Raw genomic sequence first — 22924 nt, forward strand, 5'->3', positions numbered from 1 at the left:
GTCTTCAACTGGTATGGCACTCATTCTCTTGTTATTTCCTTGTTCTTAGCATGCCGTTAATTAAGAGTTGTTTGCTTAACTGTATGTTTTGAATGTATAATATGTATTTCGGTCACGGTGAGATCGGAGTGATCCGAATGTGCTCATGGAACTCTTCGGTTAGAGATCCTTCAATTGGTATTAGAGACAGGTTTTGATACTCCGATTTCATCTGTTGCAACGAAATGAGATTTACATTCATGGTGGTTGCATTTCTACACAGATTAATGGATGTTTTCGGGATGATTAGCCTCGGTTTGATTTAGATCCTTTTACATTTGCGATTGTTTGTAAAGGCCCCTGCGTTTTTGGGCATTAATAATCGTTATCGAGTCTGTATTCAAAGTTGTTTGAAGTTTTGAGTCATTCGCCGAAGTTCTGGGCAAGCGTTGCGGTTCTTCAAAGAAGAAGGCGATCTAAGGTTGATCCATCGTGCAGAAGATGTGCTACGTGATCGCTGTTGATCGCATCGTAAAGATGGAGTATGCGATCGCTGTTGAACGCATTGGTTAAACAATGGGGTATGCGATCAAGAGTTGATCGTATCGTTTTGACGCTCGGATACGCGATCGCTGAGTATTATATCGTGTAGACGATGAGATGCTCGTGGATCGTTTAACGCGTGCACTTGACGGTCGTTTATGCATACTAATCTTTGGTTCAATCATAATTAAAAGATTTTCATGCTTGAGTTGATTAAGGACCCAAAAAAAAGAAAAAGAGTAAGGATGTGTTTGGTTCAACTTTTTTAATGTTTAATTTTAAAAATAAGTGTCCAAAAAATGAATTTATTTTAAATAATTTTTATCCAAAAATTTTAAATAAAACTGACCTAATATTGTAAAGATGAAGTGGTACGTACGTATACGTCAAAACGTTTAAGATGAATTTGAAATTTTTTTTCCATTACTCCCAATCTTTTTTTCAACACTTTTTTTTATTTAAAATTGCTCTAAACTATATCTTTAATTTAATGTTGACTTTGTACTTTTAAAAATGTGATTTCATACCATTTATAATTTTGAATCCTTAGAATGATTTGTCACCATTCTTACCAAGTTCATGTTTGAAAGTAACTTTGAAATTATTAATATTATTTTTATCAAGTTCAAAATCAATTAGACATACACATTTAATCATTTATAATTAATTTAAAATTTAATTTTATACTATTATATCTAATTTTTGTAACATTAAAATTGATTTGGAATGATTAAACACATGTTTTAGAGTGCTTTGCAAACATGTCCTAGACCAATTTTCTCACTACAAATAAACAAATTCAAATCAACCCTTTAGAATGGAGTTGTACGACCATACTACTCAGTAGCTTTCATGAGAATCATAGATACAAAATATATTTTCATTTACAAATCAGTAATTGAATATTATCCAGTTCTTTACAATAAAGCTTCGTGAATAGTAGAAACCTTAACGAGGGAAGGTTGTGGGTATAACAACTTCAGAAGTAAAAAGAAAAAACAGCCAGAAAAGGTGATAGCTTTATGCTTTAAAAGGACCACAGAAAAACAAAAACTGCTATAAACAAACGTTACCTTTGCACTCTTTCTCATATTGCAGTTATACCCTTCTGCAAATTCCCATGTCTACCAAATGAAACTTGTGAGTTCAAGAACAAGGTTCTATCGCGTGACGAGATAGACATTTGCGTCTTCTGATACCTGATGGGAGTTGGAATGCAGCAAGAGACTGTCAGTACTCTCCTATAAAGGAATGGAGTATCAGAGCTTCACAAGACTTGGTGCATGGAAGGTTCAATCTTTATGCTTCTTGAGCTTATTACAGCAGGTTGCGCCCATGACTATTTAAGACGGGTCTTTCTTCTTCTTTATGCCTGTAGGAACACCATAACAAACCGGTGATGCTCCTATTAAGTAACGTAGAGTGCAAGCTTCACGAGCCTCACATAAGAATGAACCGATCATTCGACTATGAACAGAATGGCCTCTACTTGATGAGTCACTACTTTCACATGTTGCAGGTAGACTTTTACTTGTAACTTTCTTATTGGCACGTTTAGAACTTATTTTCATGGCCTCCAACTCTTTTGTGACAATGTCACACTGAGCAGAACTAGGTAGAGCACACGACCTTTCTCTCAACCAAGCTTCAAGAATTGCCTTCCCAAAACGATCAATGTCTTTGTCAGTCACTTCCCATAGGTTGGCCACAATGACAGGAGAACCTGCCTTCAAATAAGATAATGGAGTCCCTTGTGGGACATAATAACCATTTAATGTCAAGGAACCACTGCTACATCCCATTAGGAGACTTGCAGCACATACATCCAATTTCTGAATCTCTTGCTTGGGAATATACTGTGCTCCTGTAACCCAACCACCAGCCCATATTTGCAAAATTACAGCAAGAAACCATGATATATAATGAAAGTCTCAAAAGAAAGGCCAAAAGATAGAACTTAATATGATAAAGAATAAAAGAAAAATTACCACTTCCATGGCCAAAGTATATGAAGAGGTCGCGGCATTTCAATTCTTCAATCAACTCTGTGGATGTGGGTGCATATCCAGCCTTCCCCTGTTATTCAGAAGAAACCTTCTATGACAAGGATCACGGATTCATTGGAGATAATTACCTAATATACGATAAGGGAGTTATCTCTAATAAGAAGACAGAAAGAAAAACTTACCTCTAGATTTTGTTCTTTAAACCAATTCTCGAATTCAATTTGTGTGTTGTTGAGATCACCACTAGGGTTCAATAAATAAAAAGCATCCAAGGGATCAATTGAAGGAAAGGCAGCCATGATCCCACCGTCTTGTTTTTGCTGACGGCATCTTCCATCGAGTGTTGAACAAATACTGGCAACAGAAGGCATGCGATAAACCTCCTGGTTTCGAAGTACAGGTATATTCTCCCATGGAAGCATCTGGCAAATTCATCAATTTATATAAGGGAATGACAAAACACTATTTAAAATAATAGTTGCATCTTCAATTATGCTCTACCATGCAGTTCACTGTCAGGTGATAAAGCTCTCAGTTAAGAGTACTCGCAAGATCAATGATCTTATTAAAGAAAATTTTACCTGTACATCATAGTCCAAGACAAGGATTATGGGCTCTCTGCTGGTATTGTCTTCCCCTTGGAGCTCTTTTTTCGCATCCTGTATTAATTTAAAGGCCAATCCAGAAACTTGGTCCAATTCATTAGACCTTTCTTTATCATAAAAACTTGCTCTACCAACAATGCAACCCTTCCTCGAATACAATTTTGAATCAAATGCCTCTAGAACTTCCTCTGAAACTTCTAAAATAACTTTCAATAGACTCTCATTGACGTCCAGCTTGCATTTGGATTTCAAATTCAGCACCAATGAATTAAGTACAAAATCAACATGCTTTCTATTTGACCAGTCCCCCAAAAGCATAAATTTCCAAGGGCCCAACCAGGAATCTTCAATAGTTCTGTTAAAGAAGCAAATTACGAGAAACATGCCACAGCATAAGTTTTCAACATTGTGGCAGCCAATTGGATAATAGTATAGAGAAGTTGATTAGTACCCACCACTACAAGCATTTGCACGGGCAAAAATACTCACTCCATTAACAAACTTTAGGAAAATGGGTTTAGTAATCCAGCGCACTAGCTACACTTGACTAGAGTCATATTACAAGTCATAAAATCTTTCTTTTAAAATGGATTAAGTGATTAAAGGAGGAAAATAAACATAATTGTAGCAACGAAGTAACAAGCTTTCAAACCTATGTTCGACCCATCAAAGAAGGAAAAAGTTAACAATGACCAAAATAATTGAATTTAAGCCGATAAATGTAACCTACCCCAATAATTTACCAAGGCAATCATCAAGCTTTGTTCTCCGTTTCCACCATAACCTCCTATTTGCTTTTGTATCCTCGGAAGGAAACTCTGAAGATGATAAATAATTCCCCTCTAATATACTTCTGAATGCTGGGGCAATTTCATCAATGACTGAGGAACCCCACGGACATTGCCAATGCTTACTCAAATCATTTCTCTCGCATATATCAACTGATTGGGGATTTGAATAATCTTCTGAACCTTCTACAAGCACAAAAGTAATAAAGTACATTACAAGTTACGCTATAAATATTACCATGTAATATGTATATGATATGAGTTCCTAGCTGCAGTACCTTTTAAGATTGTCTCCACCGGCAGTAGTAAAACAAGTGGCTGACGCTTTGAATTTAAATGTGACATCAAGAACCATGCATGAACAGACGAAGAAAAATGGAGAATTTGTTGTAGTAAACAAGCAAGATCTCCTTCAATCAAACTAATACAAACCACAGTCACGGATGGAAGGTCATCAAAGAACGTTCTCACATATTCTTCAAGATCTGGACTAGAAAAAAGTCCCCTTCTACAACATGTAAGCCAGAAAAACTAACTAGGTTAAGAATTTAATCAGTGTGTCGCAAATAATATTCAAACATGATGCTATTTACCTAAACAACTTTAACCTTAATCTTCGTCCTCCTGTATCAAAATCCTGAAAATAGACTTTGTCAAATCCATCCATGAGCTCATGCATAAAATGTAGCATACAAATATTAACAATCAAGAGGAAAAGTGACAGAAAATCAATAAAGGGAAAAAAGGACAAAACGAAAATTGATAATATAACATATGCAGCAAGCCAGTTATGAGAACTGCACAAAAAACTGCAAAAGCCTACAAAAAAGGAAGTGCAAGTTCCAGCGAACCTGTGCAAAATCAAGATCCTGTACGCAAAATCTTCCAATCGTATATGGAAAGAACTGGTTATTAAGATGAGTTCCAATCGAAGCTTGATGAAAATATGAAGCCCAGTGACTGTCTGTTAGTATTTTGTTGGAAGATGGCAAAGAAAATAGCTCACTTGATGAAGAAATTACATGCATAACAGCAAGCAACCTTGAAACCTATTCAATAACAATAGGAATCAAAGTTAACCACCAAGAAATTACATAAATTTACACAACAGGAGGAAAATATTTTTGCAGAAACACAAACAAAATGAAGGGTTCGAGGAAAAACAATTTCCGTTGATTAGGCATGGTTCCTAATTATAGTTTTTCATCTATCAAAAAATATGATGAAAAAGACAGAGTAGAGAAAGAAAATAGCACACACAAAGTCACGTGGAAAAATCCTAATAAGGGAGAAAAAACTACGGGATAAAGAATTCTTATTAGAATTTGATATACTGTATACACAGAGGCTACAAGTTTAAATAGAAAAAAGGAAAACCCTAGGGTACAAGAAAAGACAAATATGCCCTAGGGTAAAAACCCTATTTTTAACACTCCCCCTCAAGTTGGGGCGTAAATGTCAATGAGACCCAACTTGCTAACACAAGAGTCAAACAACTATCTGGGAAACCCCTTTGTCAGGACGCCCGCAATCTGTTGACTGGAAAGAATATAAGGGATACAAATGTTGCCACTGTCAAGCCTCTCCTTGATGAAATGCTGATCAATTTCTACATGCTTCGTTCTGTCATGCTGTACTGGGTTGTTTGCTATGCTTATTGCGGCTTTGTTATCACAATAGAGTTTCATCGAACCATCGTGACCTTGATCGAGATCACTTAGAAACTTTTCTAGCCAAATTTCCTCACTTATCCCCAGATTCATGGCCCTATACTCGGCTTCGGCACTACTTCTGGCAACTACCCCTTGTTTCTTACTCCTCCATGTGACAAGGTTACCCCATATGAAGGTACAATATCTTAATGTCAACTTTCTGTCTACCACAGAGCCTGCCCAATTTACATCTGTGTATGCCTCGATGCACTATCTATCGGATTTTCTGAACATCAATCCCCTACCTAGAGATGTTTTCAAATACTTCAGGATGTGCTCCACCGTTCTCATATGTTCTTCGTAAGGAGACTGCATAAACTGACTAACTACGCTAACCGCATATGAAATGTCTGGTCTAGTATGAGAGATAGATTAGCTTCCCAACAAGCTATTGATATCTCTTCTTATTAACTAGTACATTGTCACTCACATTACTGAGCTTAGCATTTACTTCCATAGGGGGGTCAACTGGTTTGCAGCCAGTCATACCTGTCTCCTTAAGCAAATCCAGAGTATATTTCCGTTGAGAAACCGAAATCCCTTCTTTCGACCGAGCCACTTCCATTTCAAGAAAGTACCTCAGCTTTCCAAGGTCCTTGATTTCAAATTCCTCAGCCATTTTCACCTTTAAGCGGTCAACCTCTGAAGCATCATCACCTGAAATGACAATATCATCTACATACACAATCAAAACTGCAATTTTCCCGGATACTGACCTCTTTGTGAAGAGAGTGTGATCTGAGTGTCCCTGACTATACTCTTGTGACTTTACAAAGGTAGTGAATCTGCCAAACCAGGCTCTCGGGGACTGTTTTAACCCATACAAGGACTTCTTTAGTCTACATACTCGGTGATTGAACTGTTTCTCGAATCCTGGGGGAGGTCTCATGTAGACTTCTTCCTCCAACCCTCCATTAAGAAAAGCATTCTTCACATCAAATTGATGCAAGGGCCAGTCTTTGTTAACTGCAACTGAGAGCAGAACACGTACTATATTCAACTTTACTACTGGTGAAAAAGTCTCGGAGTAATCAACTCCGAAGGTCTGAGTAAAGCCTCTGGCAACTAATCGGGCCTTGTACCTATCAATCGTTCCATCAAGCCTATACTTAACCGTGAATACCCATTTACATCCAACTACTTTGTGTCCATTTGGATGAGTAACTTGGTCCCACCTATTATTTTTCTCAAGTGCCCCCATTTCTTCCATGACTGCGGCTTTCCATTCGGGAATCTTCATTGTTGTGTGTATACTGCTTGGTATTACAACTGTGTCTAGGCTCGTAGTGAGGGCCTTGAACCCAGGAGACAAGTTGCTATAAGATAAGTAACTCTGCAGTGGGTACTTTGTACATGATCTGGTACCTTTCCTCAAGGCAATAGAGAGGTCAAGGGAGGCATCACAGTCTTTCTTCTCCTCGGACTCCCTACTGCATTCAATCTCCTGCTCATGGGTCTCATGCTTTGACATATCTTTTTCACTTTCAATAGTGTTCTCTGCTGGAACAAGTGTCTCACAATTATCATCACCTGCCTCGGTCCAATGTTCTTGGTGCAGTCATTCAAGCTATCATTGTCTCCTCTGTCTTTGCTTTCATCATTTTCAATACAAGCATCAGTTTCATAATAAATGTTACCATTGTCAGGGATAGAATTACTAGTACCTAGAACTGACACCCGTTCCTCCTATAATATGTCATCCATGGGACTTGTTCGGTAGGCAGAATGGGTTTGTTGATACTTATGTCAAGAATAGGTTCAAGTAAGACGAACAAGCTTGGACCCCAATTAGTTTCTTCACTAGTATTCCCCCCTGAAGAGAACTATTGGGAAAGAAAGGATAATCTTCAAAGAAAATCACATCCATTGAGACAAAATACTTTCGGGAAGAAGGATCGTAACACTTGTACCCACGTTGATGAAGAGGGTACTCCACAAAGACGCATTTTTGGGCACGAGAGGTAAACTTGGTTTGATTAGAACCATTAGTATGGACGAACACAATGCACCCAAATACCCAAAGAGGAACATCAGAAATAAGTCGGTTATTAGGGTAGGACTTTTTGAAGCAATCTAAGGAGGTTTGGAATTTTAGAACCCAGGATTGCATTCGATTTATCAGATGAGCTGCTGTCAAAACAGCATCTCCCCATAAATAGGATGGAAGGGAAGTTGATAATATAAGGGACCGAGCAACTTCGATAAGGTGACAGTTTTTCCATTCGGCCATTCCATTTTGTTGGGGAGTGTACGCACAGGAGCTCTGATGGACGATTCCTTTAGAAATTAAGAATTCCCTGAAGGAATTATTAAAGTACTCCCGACCATTGTCACTACATAGGATAGCGATTTTTGCATTGAACTAGGTTTCTATAGAGCAGTAGAACTGCGGATTAGTCTGTCAGAAGAAAAACCCAAGTTAACCTAGTATGGTCGTCAATAAAGGTTACAAACCACCGTTTGCCAGTGGCGGTAGTAACAGGTGATGGACCCCAAACATCGCTATGGAAGAGGGTGAATGGTTTGGAAGGCTTATAAAGCTGAGGTTTTAATGATGCACGAGGTTGTTTGGCTTGGACACACGCGTCACAATTCAATTTAGAAAGATTAAAATTGTGAAAAAGATGAGGAAATAGATAATTCATATAATGGAAACTAGGATGTCCAAAACGATAGTACCATAATATATAATCAGTTTCAGAAATAGAAAAACAAGATGAAAGTAAACTAGTCCTATCACATATCCTAGATGAAGCTTCTTCAGTGAGGAAATAGAGCCTCCTATCATGTCGGGCAGTGCCAATCGTCATCCCCGAGTTCAGATCCTGAAAAACAACAGCATCAGGTGAGAAGATAACTCGACATCTCAAATCCCTTGTAATATTACTAACAGATAAAAGATTGTAAGAGATTTTAGGCACATGCAACACATCTTGAAGAACTAAGCCCTCAAAGGGTGACAAGCATCATTTTCCGACCACAAGGGCAAAGGACCCATCAGCAATTCTGATCCTCTCATTCCCAGCACTTGGTTGATATGAAAGAAACTGGTCGGAAGAACCAGTCAAGTGATCTATAGCCCCTAAATCTAAAATCCACAATTTACTACCAGTTATACTAACAAGGCCAAAGGAGTGAAGGGTACCTGATTGAACGATTGTACTTACTCCCACTATACTAGAAGTGCTCTGATTGTTTTCCTGATTCTGAGGTTGTGGACCTCCGATTGTCGATTCACCTACCAGTGCTCGACCTAACTGTCGTTTTTTACCATTTGGCAGACGGCCATGCAACTTTCAACATTGATCTTTCGTGTGTCAAGGCTTCTTGCAATGTTCACAAACTGGAGTCGGCTTACTGTTCTGTTTATCATGAACAGGGCCAGAGATTTTGAAGGCAGCGAAGTCTGTCGACGACACCAGTGTATTATTCATTGCCCTGGACCTGTCTTCCTCAATACGTACTTTAGAGTAAACTTCCATTAGGGATGGTATTGGACGAGTTCCCAGTATCAACTCCGTACTGCATCAAACTTAGAATTTAGTCCAACAAGGAAATCGTATACTCAGTCGGTTTCCTCAGACTGATAATGCAAGATTCCTCCATATGAACAATTTCAGATCATCTCACAACATAAATCCATTTCTTGCCAGAGAAGCGACAGTTTGTTGAAGTAGGCTGTAACATCCATTGCCCCTTACTTACACTCATGGACTTGCTTGCGTAAGGTATATAACCGGACGCATTCTGTCGTTTGGAGTAAAGCTTTTCTCTTACAATAAAGCTAGCATAACTTCCTATTGCTCCAGAAAATAAATTTGAAGATAAGGCCGGGAAAGAGGTTACTGAATTTCCAGAGTAAATAGGTTGATTCGAGTTTAGATCTGGTCGGGCATTGGATGTCGATCCCAGTGCTTCCCCAATGGCAGCTATCTGTTGCTGGACAAACTCATTTTGCTACTTGATCTGGAGTTGTAACTGAGTAAACTAGTCTTGAATTATACTCCCTTGATCTCGATGGTGAGAGGACGACTCCTCACCTACGAATCCACCAATTTCTAGCGAAGACTGACCCAAACTACCATTCGAATCCGGTTGGAACAGAGGGTTCCGGTTGATGAAGTGGCAGCCACTAGTTGGATCAACTCTCAGTCGGTTCAACTAATGAGACCTATCGCGGCTTGGACTAGCTCCAGCGATATTGAAGACGGCGTCGGCCAGAGGTCCCCGGTTAGGCAGCGGCTGAGAGGAACCAGCGCCGATCAATTGAGGGATACCTGACGGAGGATTTGCACCGACTGGTTGCAGCAGCTGGAACTGACTAGAGGGTGCCGATCGACTGGGCCGCACGAGAGGGAACGCGCTGGTCTGAAGCTACGTGACCTAGAAAGCATCGACCGACTGGAGCTGCATCGGATTTGAATTGCGTAGCACGGAAGGGATCTGCCATAGGGTGCCAATCATCTGTTGTTGGAAGTGGCTCGGATGATCAGCGGCGTCGTGGTCACGTTGTCAGGAAGTTGTTCGGCTCTGATCGGTTGATTGTCACGTTGAAGGTGGAAGAATGGATTGAAAATAACGATCGATGGCATTTTGGATAACAATGGCTATATCCGTGCCATTGGTTTCACCTACTAGTAATTGGGATTCTCCCATTGGGTTTTCCTCAATGGTAGCTAGGGTTTCGTCTCCATGCTCTGATACCATGATGAAAAAGACAGAGGAGAAAGAAAATAGCATACACAAAGTTAAGTGGAAAGAAAATAACACATAAAGTTACGTGGAAAAACCCTAATAAGGGAGAAAAAACCACTGGAGGAAGAATTCTTATTAGAATTTGATACACAGTATATACAGAGGCTACAAGCTTAAATAGAAAAAAAAAAAAAAGAAAAAACCCTAGGGTACAGAGGAAAAGACAAATATGCCCCTAGGGTAAAAACCCTATTTTCAACAAAACACCATGACCATTCAACTTGAAACTACAATGGAGTTCAAATTCATTTAAATGACAAGCACTGAATCCCTAAATGGCATGTATCACATGAAGCTATGTGATATTTTTGGAAATTTTCAAGATGCATGAATAATGATACTACAAGAACAATCAGACATAAATGGATTATGAAAGAATGTACAATCGTCAAAGCAAATTGCTAACTAACAGGCTTATGAACAAAAAATTAATTAGTAGATTACTAATTAAATATGGAACACATCTAAAGAGGAAAAGGGGCAAAACATCTTAATTAATTTCCAAATTTAAAAAAAAAAAATAGTTAAAGTGGATATGACTAAGACCTTCTGGAAAAGTACAGGAACCTCACAGCAGAGTACAAGAGCAACCCTCAGCCAAGAAACCAATGTTTCAGAGTGAACATGAGACAAAGGACAGCAACTAATCCTGCCAAGGAGTAACCAGAAAAGGGAATTATAGCATCGCAGAAAGACAATATTTCCATGTTTTAGCAGAAACCCTGAAGTGCAAAAAACTGAAATTTTATATAACTTGATTTGTTATCTAATAATACGTTTAATCCTCACTCCAAAACAAGAATACAATTTTCTTAAAACAAATATTCATTATTATCTGATATTGAAAGGAAACAGAATTTCATTGTAATCCAGTATTGAAGAGAAATTGATTTTTGCTTAAAATACTAAATATCAACAACACAATGGTGGCTGGTGAGTACACAATTTGGAGATGGCAATATCTGATTTATATGAAAGATAAAATAAGAGACGAATACAAGACATAACCAATTATGTGGTATATATAGACCATGAAGCACATTAGATTAACTATACATACTTGGTATCGTCATATGTATAACTCTTCAAAGAGAACCAACAAATGTTATAGAGAAGTGATGCCCTCTCAACTGCAAACACATCTGCATGGACTTCCTTTCCAACTAAATTAAGCAAAACTGAGGGTTCAATAGCACCGTGCGCTTGAAAGAATAGATTTCTGCTTACTAAGATGGATATGCTTTTCAAAATAGTTTCATGTGTGTGATGAATTTGACCACGAATCTCCAAGCACTTACCTAAGTACAAACAACAAAGAGAGCAATGATAATACAATTAATATTAAAATAATACCCCACACCCAATAGGCAATGAAGGATGTTTAATACAAAGTGTAGCGAAACAGTGGTCATGTTGAACTACGAGATCAAATAACTCGATTCTTAACTAAATTGGACGTTGACATATTTGTTCAAAATTGGCACAACAAAATGTTTAGAACTTCATCATACAAAATTGACAATGCACATTTGTTTAATTACATGAACTATGGCAAAAAATAAGTGTTTGTATGTATGCTAATCACTAAATTAAAGAACTTTGTGGTATTAAGTTTTGTTGATACCTAAGCCAGAAAGTTGTTTCAACACAAGCCGTCTACGAACAAACTCCCATTTGAGATATATGAAATTATTCATATGTCCAGCTTCTAGTAGTTCCATTGGGAGACATTGCCAACATCCAACTTTCCCATTTTTGCATGATGCTCCACATTCGAAAGTATGTGCGCTATTTACTTGCAAGCGCAATGGCTTTTGGCCAATATCAGGGATGTTGTTTTCCACATGCAAAGAAAGGTCAACTTCTACTTCTTTAGAATTGGTTGCGCCTTGACCCTGAGTCGACCGACATCTGGAGCGAGTTAGCCTCATATTGCTCTGATTTACGCACTGATCCGTTTGGAAAGACTTAGGAGCACTGGTAGTCTTTTTACACTTTTTACCATCCTTTCTGGCCTTTGGCCTTTCCACTTGAATTGTCAAAGATGAAAGATATTTTTCTTCATCTAGACCACTAATAGAATTTGTCCATGCAGAAAGATTCAATTTCTCAAGAGCTAAATTATACAACTCTTCTGCATTTATTAATCGCTCTTCAGATATATTCCCTTTAGCATTCACATACATATTGCGGAACAAATCCCCAAGATGTTGATGAACTCTTACTTCAAGCACCAATCTGCACTTCAAACAAGACGTAATGCTATCCTTTAATATCTGTTTGGCTCCTTCAAGTTCCTTTTGTGCTAAACTCCATAACTCTTTCTTTCTGTATACTTTTCCTGCCAGATGTACACAACAATTGCCTATTATACAGTTCCTTCGAGCAAGTACACATTCCATAATCAATATCCACGGAACATGAAACCAAGCAAACAATTCATACTACATATGTACCTAAAGCAGAAGAGAAAGCAACTTCAAACAGTGGCAAGCCTTGCAAGCAGGAGATACTTTTTCCCCACTGTAAAAGTGTTTCAGCCTCAGAACCATTTCCAATGATCTCATGAACAAGACCAACCTGGATGTTATGCAAGCAATAGCATACCCATATGAAATATGTTAGCATTAGCAAGTTGAGGGATTTTGCAACTTCTGTTTTAACATAAAAGAAAATTGTACCTGAAGAGTGCTTTCAAGATAACACTGAAGTACATTAAAAGTACTAAGATAGCAACCTTCCACGTCCCATGATATTTTATCAAATGACCACACTTCACGAGCAGCTGATCCATTTTTCTGGAGATTCTTAATGCTATATGCAGGCTTCTGACTAACATAAGTAATTTCAGAATCCTTTTCAACATGCTGCTCAACAGAGTACATAAACTTCTCTTGGAATAGTTTAGAACGTAGACGATGAGCTTCTTTTGCACACGAGAGAGCCTACTATGTACAAATCAGGTAGTAGTTAAAAGAAGAATAGCCAATATTGATAGATAGACAAAAATATGCAATAATGGTAGGGAAAGTGATCATAATACCCCCCTGGACAAGAAAAAAAAAGGAAAGTTAAGTCTCGTAAGATCAACTTCACATCTTTCAAGCTTTTATATTCTTAAAATTGTTAAACGGTGCCTGGTTGTGAAATACATACTACTGGTACTCGCACTATTTAGTCCAAAATAGGAATTCTAAGAGCTCTACGTGAAGCAGACAATGAAACTCAAGACTACCTCTTTAACAGCTGCTCTTTCGCTCCAAGTTCTGGGAATTTCACTGCCCTATTTCAAATGGTCCGTTGCATTTCCTAGCAAAAACAATAATCTGTCTTCTTTGTCTAGGGATGCCGGTTGCATTGTTTCAAAGATAGTGCCTTACTGCCTTTATGGAGTATTTGGTTAGAGAGAAATTTGAAAAAGAAACTATATGAAACTGACACATTGGCAATTTTTTGCGATCATATTGTTCTAGTAGTTATTTCCTGTACCAAATTGTTTAAAACCTTCTTGTAATTTTCACCTCTACAGTATATCGTGCTAATTTTGGGGGCTCAAACACTAGGCTCTTTGTTGTGCTAATTGAAGAACTATTAGTAACTTCATTTTCATAGTTTTAGGGGTGGCATAGAATTCAAGATTAGAAAGGAATGAACAGAAACTGAAACAAGGAAGACAGCATACAGTATTTGTGTTCATTCATATATCAAACATCGTTAATTTACAACTAAACTCCAACGCTTAAGTTGATGGTGAACTTTATCTTCTATTCATACTTGAATACTCCTCACACTTAAAGGCTTGAAAATTAACACAAAGATCAAACAAGGGATTAAGAATATTGATCGAGCAAAATTACATTTACAAATATTAAAATACCTTCTACTCTAATAGGATATTAAGCTATCCATAAACCCAAAAGCTTAAGTAAATGGCTTACATTAAATTTAATCTTTTACCCATAAATTAACAAGAAAAACGTAAACTGGTATATATAGTTACAATAGCTAAATACATTTTTTTCCTTTTGCAGTATTTTCGACTACTATGTGACTCAATATATTATATTCTTCTCATGACTTATGAGTATCTATTGATTTCATCCACACATTGGGGAACCTTGGAAAGGAGAAAGTTGCTCCATCTATTGTTCAAAATATCATTTCAATCTAACAGTTCAATCTTGTAAATTGGACACAATCCTCATCTTCAAGTCTTAGTCAAACTTTAAATATTTCATTCGTGGTACAAGACAGGGAAAGTTTCACGTTCACCCCATTCAGAAAGATAGTATAAGGTTCAAATATAAAGATTCTAAAATCTAAAAGGATCACATGCCTAACAATGTCTAACCAAACCACAGCAGGCTAGATGGGCTCACCTCAATCAGACAGCCTTCTGACATAAGTCTTTCACATAAATCATAGTAAAGATGTCCAGCCAAGAAAATAGAACTCTTGCATGCAGGAATCTGCAAGAGAAGTAGCATAAGAAAAAGAGTGGATTGCATAAATCAACGACAGCCTAAAACTTTTATGGAGATCACTTGGAACTTCAGAGAATTACATGAGATATGAGTTTCGAGGCAGTTTCTTTAACCTCATCGACCGTCACATATAATCGAACAGATTTTTTGTGTTTACAAGAACTCTGGGTATAATTTGGGCATAAAAACGAGAAATTCTGCTGGAATCCAACAAGCATGCCTGGCAATGTCTTCAGACAGTTTGTCCAAAAATCAAAACTCTTGGGGAGCTCACCGAGATGCTCGGATAGTTGTGCTATAATTATGTCATTTGTTGGCGCAATACACATTGCATGACTCATCCTTCTGCTTTCCCACAGAATGGCCAACAACTTCTCCAATTGAACACTTTTCCATTTGAATAATCTAATCATAAGACTGTATATGCTATGGTTGTAATCCATACAACCCTGAAAGTGAAACCAAGTAATAAAATAATTAACCTGAGTATTACCCATTTGATTAAAAAAAATAGAGATAAGGTAAAGAGACAGACCTTGATTGATAACAAATCAAAAGCATTACATAATAGCAGCAACATATACTCGGAAAGTATCAAGCGTTGATCATCTAGCAAGGAATCCAGATTTGAAATTTCCAACCATATGCCTAACGCAGAAGCAATATCTTGCAAGACTTGCTGCTTTATTGTCATCCAAAAACCATTTACAGAGAAAAATAAAAATCAGAAAGAGATAGAGACCAGAGGGGAGAGAGAGAGAGAGAGAGAGAGAAATTTTCTCACATCGAGAAATAAAGAGAAACTTGTAAAGCTATCAAATTTAATTACTCAATATAGGAGACTAGCCTTTCATGCGTTTAACACCTTTGAATTTGGTACAGCCTCATGAGTACAGAGTGCACGCAAGCAATATGCCACAGCTAACTGATGAGAATGAAGAATTCCAGAGCTGCAAGCTCCACCAGCAGTCTCAATCTGTTTCAATTGCAATATGTAAATTGTATAATGTGTATCCAACATCAACACAAGCAAACGGTTCTTCTGTTAAAGTTTAAATCATAGAAAACACAAAACATCTCACAACAACAAACTTACCATTGTAGATATTGCTTCTGATAAATATTGGATGCAATCATCCATACATACAGTTTCACAAAACCTCAATACCCTCGCCTTTTTCATGAACACTCTAGCTTTTTCTAGTCTATGATCCGGTGTAATGTATACATCCCTTAGGAGGGTACTCAAGATCTTCCTTTGTAATGATTGACAAAATTCTGGATATAGACTGCTCATTTCCTCATATTCAACAAGTTCCTGAACAATATTTAAGTATTATACATTACCAAACAATTTAATGAAGAAATTATGGACAACTAATTTGAAGTGAACAGAGGACAAAGAACCTAACCTGCTCCATGAGATCACCAATTTGTGCCTTTGACATCATCACAAAAGATCGCAATAAACAATTCAAGGTCAATGTGCTTTTTGTGAGAACTGCATTCTTATGATGCTTGCATTGCATCTGGGGAAAAATACTATAATCAGTACCGAGGGAAAATATGTAGCGGCCTAATAAATTGAATGACTTTAGATGATACCTTAACCCATTGTTTAACCAATTGCACAGGAACTGGCAACCTATTAAATAATTTTGCAGCCATAGACCAGTTCTTGAGAATCTCGGTCATTGCTTTTTCTACCTTATACATGCCACGTTGATAGAGCATATCAACAAGGAAAGCACTTCTCGTAATCACATCATTAACAAAATTTAGAACAGTGTCTTCAGAAAATTCATTATCTGATGGCCTGGACTTGTCGTCAAGAATCTGACAAAAATGTCTAACACAGGTCCAGGATGCTCTACAACTCAACTTCAATGCCTTTGAAGCCTGTACATATGGAGAAATAATGGACAAGGTAAATAATAGATACAAGTGTTCATCAGATTCTTCATATTTTATTCTACGCACCCTAGGAGAATCTAACGAACATTAAGGCTGGGGTAGAAGAAAAAGGTAGAAATTACACGTAAATATGATGATAACTTTTACCCAACAAAATATTCCCTTCTTGAATCGTGAATGAAAATAAGATTTTATAGGATATAATGTGGATGAAATTCTTTTAAGGAAATCCACTAAGAATGTGTGAAGATAAAACGAAGTCAAAAATTGATATCGGGGGCAAACCATAAAATATAACAGTAACTTGCATAGAATAATTAATTTTATATAATATTATTTTTGTAAATTCTTTCTTCTTTTTTTTTCTTTTTTATAGTATTCTTTTGGAACATAAATTTAAGTATATGCATCACTTACATGCCTACAAGCACACTAGTGAACTCACATCAATACATATCAATAATACAGAACAAATTGATGTCAGAGAAAAATGGGAAATATTATCAGTTACATGTTAAGAAGTCAATAGAAAACGTCTAAAGTTTAGTAAATTTATTGTTGACATACACTATGGACCCATATATGTTAGATTAGATTAGATCGTGCTATAATTAAATTTTAATAATTTTTACATTTACATTTACATTTGACGTAATTTTTGGCTTATTTACATACTCTAGCTTATATTCAAGTCAATATTAACTAATAATTACCAATGCCATCAACGCTTCCATGTCAACGAGAAAAGAAAAGGAAAGGGAAAAAAATTGCACACTTGATAACTTTAATATTTTTTCTTAGAGGAAATAATCCAACATTTTGTGATTCCATGATGTGACCCAGGGGCGCCATATTTGATCCTTATAAATCAACATCACATTTAAAAATTCATCTATCAGATGTGAGGAAACATACCTCTTTTATTTGCTTATTTCTATACAAAATTAGGCCAATGTTGTTAAGAGAAGCAAATAAATGTTTCAAAGCAAAAGGTTGAATCCAAGTGCTAGAGATAATGTCCTTGATCAAATCCGTACTCCTCTGCGAATAAGAAAAGAAAAACCAATTAGGTAACTTGCAACCATTTCAAACTAGTTAATGTGTCCCAGACTTGTGACAACCTTCACGTCCACCCTTGTTCTAAAAGACAGGGTAAAAGCGGCCACAACAAGGGTTAATAGCATATTAACATTCTCATTGCATTCATCTCTCTTAGCATCATATCCACGTCTGAAACAAGAAAGAAAAGGGTCAGATCAAATATAATACACAGCAAAAATTACTTGAGAAACGAACATATGTAAAATTCTATACTCGTCAACAGATAAAATATTCAATAGTTCATAAGCCAAGATTAGAGAACTTTATTTGAATTATAATTCTAGAAAGACAACATAAAATCAACTGATTTTTTTATTTTTTTTGGGTGCAAATAAATTCCATTCATTCACACAAAAATACACAATTCAAGGATTCAATATAGAGCCATGCTGTTGGAGTAAGAGTGGGTTTCTACTACTAATAAAAAGGGCAACCCTTCTTCAAAGATAGCCTCATTCATTATGAAGCTTAAACCAAAAAATAATCCACCATGTTTGTTCAAATCTGATGGCTTTACCATTGCAGTCATGCAAATTGATGTAGACAATCAACTTATAAAATATTTTATATCTTAAATAAGTGGTCACATGGTTTTATCCATAACTTCAAAGACATCCTCAACTTGCCCCTCTAACCATGAGGTGATTAAGAAGAGTTCTAATGATGTAACCATGCTAAGACAAAAACTTGGGTTAACGCAAGTTAAGCTGCTCCCTCGTCAAAACGAATAGATTATATGTCACAAAAGAATTTTGACAAGGATATCACTCAATAAGTTATAATATGAAAATAGAACCATTATTCTTTTTTGGACAAGCACAACGAATCTCATAGATAAGATCATAAAAGAAACACTTATACAAAATAACTTACCTTCGACAAAAAAGAAAGACATCACAGAACTGATGCAAAGTATTCTGAATACTATACAAAACAGAAGAACCTTTATCCTCGGCAAGGATTTCTTTTCTTTCGGAATTTACAGATTCAGCAAGTGGCTGGCATAAGAACTTAACTGCATCCAAGAAAGAGGACAGGTAAGCCCCAGTCCAGCTCAGTAGAGAAGGGACCTCATGCTCATGATTAGATTTCCAATGTGAACATTGCTGGCCAACAAAATCTTTTTGCTCAATGCTGCAGGACCCGTTACCCTTTCTGCAGTCAATACAAAAGTAACTCCCTAGGGAACCATTTAAGCTAACCAAACTCTGCATAGTATCTTCATCATCAAGTAAAATACTAAATGCAGAGCCATGAGTTTCACCTCTGGGTAGTTTAGAAAGTATTTTCAACCCAACAGCATAAAGCCTCAGATTCATTCTCAATGGTGTTGTTTCCTATTTTATGGAAGAAAAAAAGTGAAAGAAAGAAAGAAAAAGAGAAGCTGATATTAGATAATGTTGCAAATGAAAATGACACGTGGAGAAGGTACATAAACTAAAAGCTAGAACAAGATACCTGGTGGAAATCACCTATCATTTCCTCAAAATGTCTAGCAAAGACACAACAACAGTCGGGACTTGCACTCTGACATTTATTTGCACAATAACAGATGAGCTGAAGAAACTCAACAACTGTACATTCTGTTTCATCCTGAAAAGAATTCCAATTAGATGTTTAGCATCAAAATGTTTTTTTTCTTAACAAGATACAGCTTTCATTAAAAGAATGAAAAGAGACTATTGCTCAAAGATACAAATTCCAAAGAAGCAAAAGAAACATTAAAAAATTAACTGTAAGAAAAGAATTTGATGCTTAAGAAACAAATGAAGAATGCTCACACTGAATAGGTAATAAAAAGATGCTTTTGAGTCTTAGTCCCTGGTGATATTTGTATTATTTGAGGTTGAGGTGCCTTCATTCACTTTCTTAAGTTTCTTTGTTTTTGTTTTTGCATTTTTCCCTTTTTCACTCCTTTTGGAGTTGTTATCTTGAACATTTTGTCCTTTTCATTAATCAATCGATAGTTCATTTTTTTAAAAAGAAGAAGAGGCAATAGGCAAACCCCTAGTGCTAATCCACTATTCAATCACCAAAAATATAAGTACAAGGGAGAACTATAAGAGAGTACAGGTTCTTGTGAGTTGTTTCTCAGGTTAAGACACACAAAAATAGAAATGACATTTTCCAACAACAAAATAAAATGAAGGGTCAAAACCATGCATCTCAAACATAATTTTCCTGACTTCTACCACTTCATCAAATTTTCTCAAGTAAAATTTGTTTATTTTCTTTTCTTTCATTGTTTAGTTTCCATAATTTTTTATGCTTGATACATCTTAGTTTCTTAAGTAAAATATTCTAGTCCATCTGTGAGACTTTGTGGAGCCAAGTTCCTGTTTCAGAAGTAAATAATTCTAGACCTGATTAAAAAGCTATCACTTTTCTTTTTCTTTTTCTTTTTTTTTTTCCTTTCTAGCCATCTTCTCTAGAAAAGGTTGCCTCCAGTGTCCATCGCATGTCTTCAACGAGCCCAAGGTTGAAAAAAACAAAATCAATCAAACGCTTTATATCACATGCACGGCACATGTCCATGCAAAACACTAAGATCTATTCAAACTATAGTGTTCATGCTTCCTATGTCCTGGCTCATCATGCCACAGGATTTAAGGTTGAGGGACATAATGCAATGACATAGAGCCAATTTGGCAAATTGGCATGCTAGCCAACATATCTAATGTGTTATGACCTAGAACAACTCCCTGACATAACCTACGACCCAATAATTAATTTAACATGAAATAATTCGCTCAAGTAAAATAGTTGTCAATATATGACCTGACTAACTCTCAATTGAAGGCCCTGCTTGGTTTCTTCATTGCATGAGTAAAAGCTTACTTTATTTTGTTCATTCGTTCTTGTCCCTTTATTCCTAAGTTCCAATCAATGTCAAATCCAGTAGAATAAAAGTTAAAAAGGGTATTTATGCTCATCACATCCTTAATATGGAAATCACCAACCCCGTTTTATTTAAGGAATGGAGGAAATATTAGCTGTTCTGAAAACCCGAGATTAAGAATTCGTTAGTTCTTGCAACTACATGGTGAGAAAGTAGCTACGTAAGAGACTAGCTGCTCTACTAACATTCTGTCTGGAAAAAAAAAATCTACTTAGCCTCTGGTCCAGAGAAGCAGCCATTCTATTCAACCATTGGCAAAATTATGTAGCAAAATAAAAAAAATATCATATAAAGAAATATATTGAAGAAAAAAAAGTCGGCCTTAATTCTTTTATTTTGCACCCTTTACTGCACCATTAAGTTATTCTAATTTGATGGATCCACACAAGCATTTGTTCAAGATATCATACACTCAATGAAAGATCTTCTTAGTAGGATGGGTATTGGAGAATTATTTGAGTGTAACTTCTCCATTAACACTACCTTCCATTCTAGGGTAAGAGACTTCAAGAGACATGCTAGTATGTTTGTGATGAGCATAGATGTATGATGTTCCCGTTGTAGAGAGAAAAGAGTGGAGCAAATCCGACGAGCTAACTGAAAATAAATAAAGAACAATGTTAACATATGATGTAGTATCCACAAAGAAAAAAAAAACAAAAAATTGATACATCACCTTGTAAATCTGATCTCTCAGGGATGACTTGGCATATTCAGCAAACGTTGTGAGGCAGAAGTGACTTACAAGACTCTCACCAAAATAAACTAGCTCCTCTACCAAGAAAATAGTACATTTACCTAGATATGTAACCAGTGCTCTCTGAGTCTTCTCTGATACCTTAGCATCTATTAACCTGCCCGAACGAATGTGTAACATATCAATAAACTATCTACTTTTTATTAAAGATTAAGGGTCTGAACTAGTTTGAAGTCAGCAATCTCAGGAACTTTTCCACTAACAACTGTTCCAAGCATACTCCTTTTTTGTAGTAAAGATGCGCCACACGTTAATTCAACAATTTCTATATACTCCAATCTAGCTATAAGCTAAGCTACTGTAAAACAGTGAAAAATGAAAAACATATCGACTTCGATACTTAAATAGTGAAGCTCTCACCTGAACCATGGTCTAACCTCCTCCACCAAACCAAGAACCCTACTATAGTCGCCACTTTCCTTACTACGACCACTTGCCGTACACTTAACAAGCGTTGCAACGACCTCCACGAATAACAAACAAAAATCTTCATCGCCACCACCTTTATCCTTATCATGAATAACACGACAATCCAATTTCCCAGCCTTCGATCTACAATCAATATCCCGAAGCCTCTCCAAAATCCTTAATCCCTCTGCCTCCGCGTCTTTGAAGAGTCCCCAATCCTCCATGCAATGCACCATTCGAATCCTCTGGACATCGACAGTATAGGGCTTGCACGAAAGCTGCGACGTCAATGATTCCAAGCAACTTAAACATAGCTTATAGGTTTCAAATAATTCTTTTGCGAAATCGAGATCTTTGCCCAGTTTAGAAGGATCACTGAGGCGCTTAGGGAGAATAGAGAGAGCACGATTGAGAAAAGAGAGAAACTCCTTTGCTAAGGAACGGATTGTAGAAGAATCGTCGCTAGGCTTGGCTGATTTCTTGCATATCTTGGGCTTTTTGATATCGGAGAAAGGCTTGAGGAAATCGGAGACCAGGGAGAATATACCTTTTGAATCGACTGTTTCGAGGGCGGAGATGAGAGCGGATTGTGACGGCGACGCCATTGCCGGCGAAATGGAAGGGAGCAGACGCCGGTTGGAGACGGACTGGGACTGACTGGCCAGGTTTCTTCTTAGGGCGCTACTGGAGATGCCCGCCAATTGAATTGATTTTGAATTTTATTATTTTTATTTTTTTAGTAGTACGCGTGCGTTTCTTTCTTTCTTTCTCTTTCTCTTTCTTTTTCCTCTTAAGTTCAAATTCGATGAAAATCTTTGTAATAAAGATTAAGGTCATATTTATCGATCCGTAACAAATATATCATGATGGGCCAAGAATCACAAAGGTGATTGAATTATAATTAGAAGTATGAATTTTTCATTATTACCATTATCACTATTATTTGATCCTAAATAATAATTATAATGATAAA

At 36.8% G+C, this 22924-nt stretch overlaps 1 protein-coding gene across 3 annotated transcripts; it reads right to left on the minus strand.

The window, feature by feature from the left end:
• Positions 1-1384: 1384 nt before the first annotated feature.
• ESP (separase) lies at positions 1385-22738 on the minus strand. Of its 3 annotated transcripts, none has more exons than XM_039029556.2 (27): positions 21904-22738; positions 21463-21640; positions 21270-21383; positions 19346-19480; positions 18761-19224; positions 17908-18016; positions 17702-17827; positions 16478-16771; positions 16285-16401; positions 15969-16190; positions 15738-15848; positions 15408-15551; positions 14953-15321; positions 14768-14857; positions 13070-13333; positions 12845-12968; positions 12013-12729; positions 11449-11686; positions 10935-11037; positions 4773-4970; positions 4515-4558; positions 4200-4429; positions 3864-4107; positions 3110-3488; positions 2711-2950; positions 2511-2598; positions 1385-2386 (listed from the first exon to the last, which is right to left on the minus strand). In XM_039029556.2, the coding sequence occupies exons 1-27, from the start codon at positions 22554-22556 to the stop codon at positions 1866-1868; spliced, it is 6516 nt and encodes a 2171-aa protein (XP_038885484.1). In that variant the 5' UTR covers positions 22557-22738; the 3' UTR covers positions 1385-1865. The 3 variants fall into 3 exon arrangements, with proteins under 3 accessions (XP_038885484.1, XP_038885485.1, XP_038885482.1); XM_039029557.2 differs by having other exon boundaries at positions 3864-4104; positions 15408-15554; XM_039029554.2 differs by having other exon boundaries at positions 15408-15554.
• Between the last annotated feature and the right edge of the window lie 186 nt (positions 22739-22924).

The sequence above is a fragment of the Benincasa hispida genome, chromosome 4, assembly GCF_027475165.1.
Source record: "Benincasa hispida cultivar pf3 chromosome 4, pf3_genome.v1.1, whole genome shotgun sequence".
Classification (NCBI taxonomy): Eukaryota; Viridiplantae; Streptophyta; class Magnoliopsida; order Cucurbitales; family Cucurbitaceae; genus Benincasa; species Benincasa hispida.

Excerpts from the sequence above, each read along its gene's own strand:
- ESP (XM_039029554.2), bottom strand. The coding sequence starts at position 22,556 with ATGGCGTCGCCGTCACAATCCGCTCTCATCTCCGCCCTCGAAACAGTC. Across the intron at positions 4,971-10,934 it reads TTCCTGTACTTTTCCAGAAG|GTTTCAAGGTTGCTTGCTGT; the intron begins GTCTTAGTCATA and ends GTTATTGAATAG. Across the intron at positions 2,599-2,710 it reads TTAAAGAACAAAATCTAGAG|GGGAAGGCTGGATATGCACC; the intron begins GTAAGTTTTTCT and ends TCTGAATAACAG.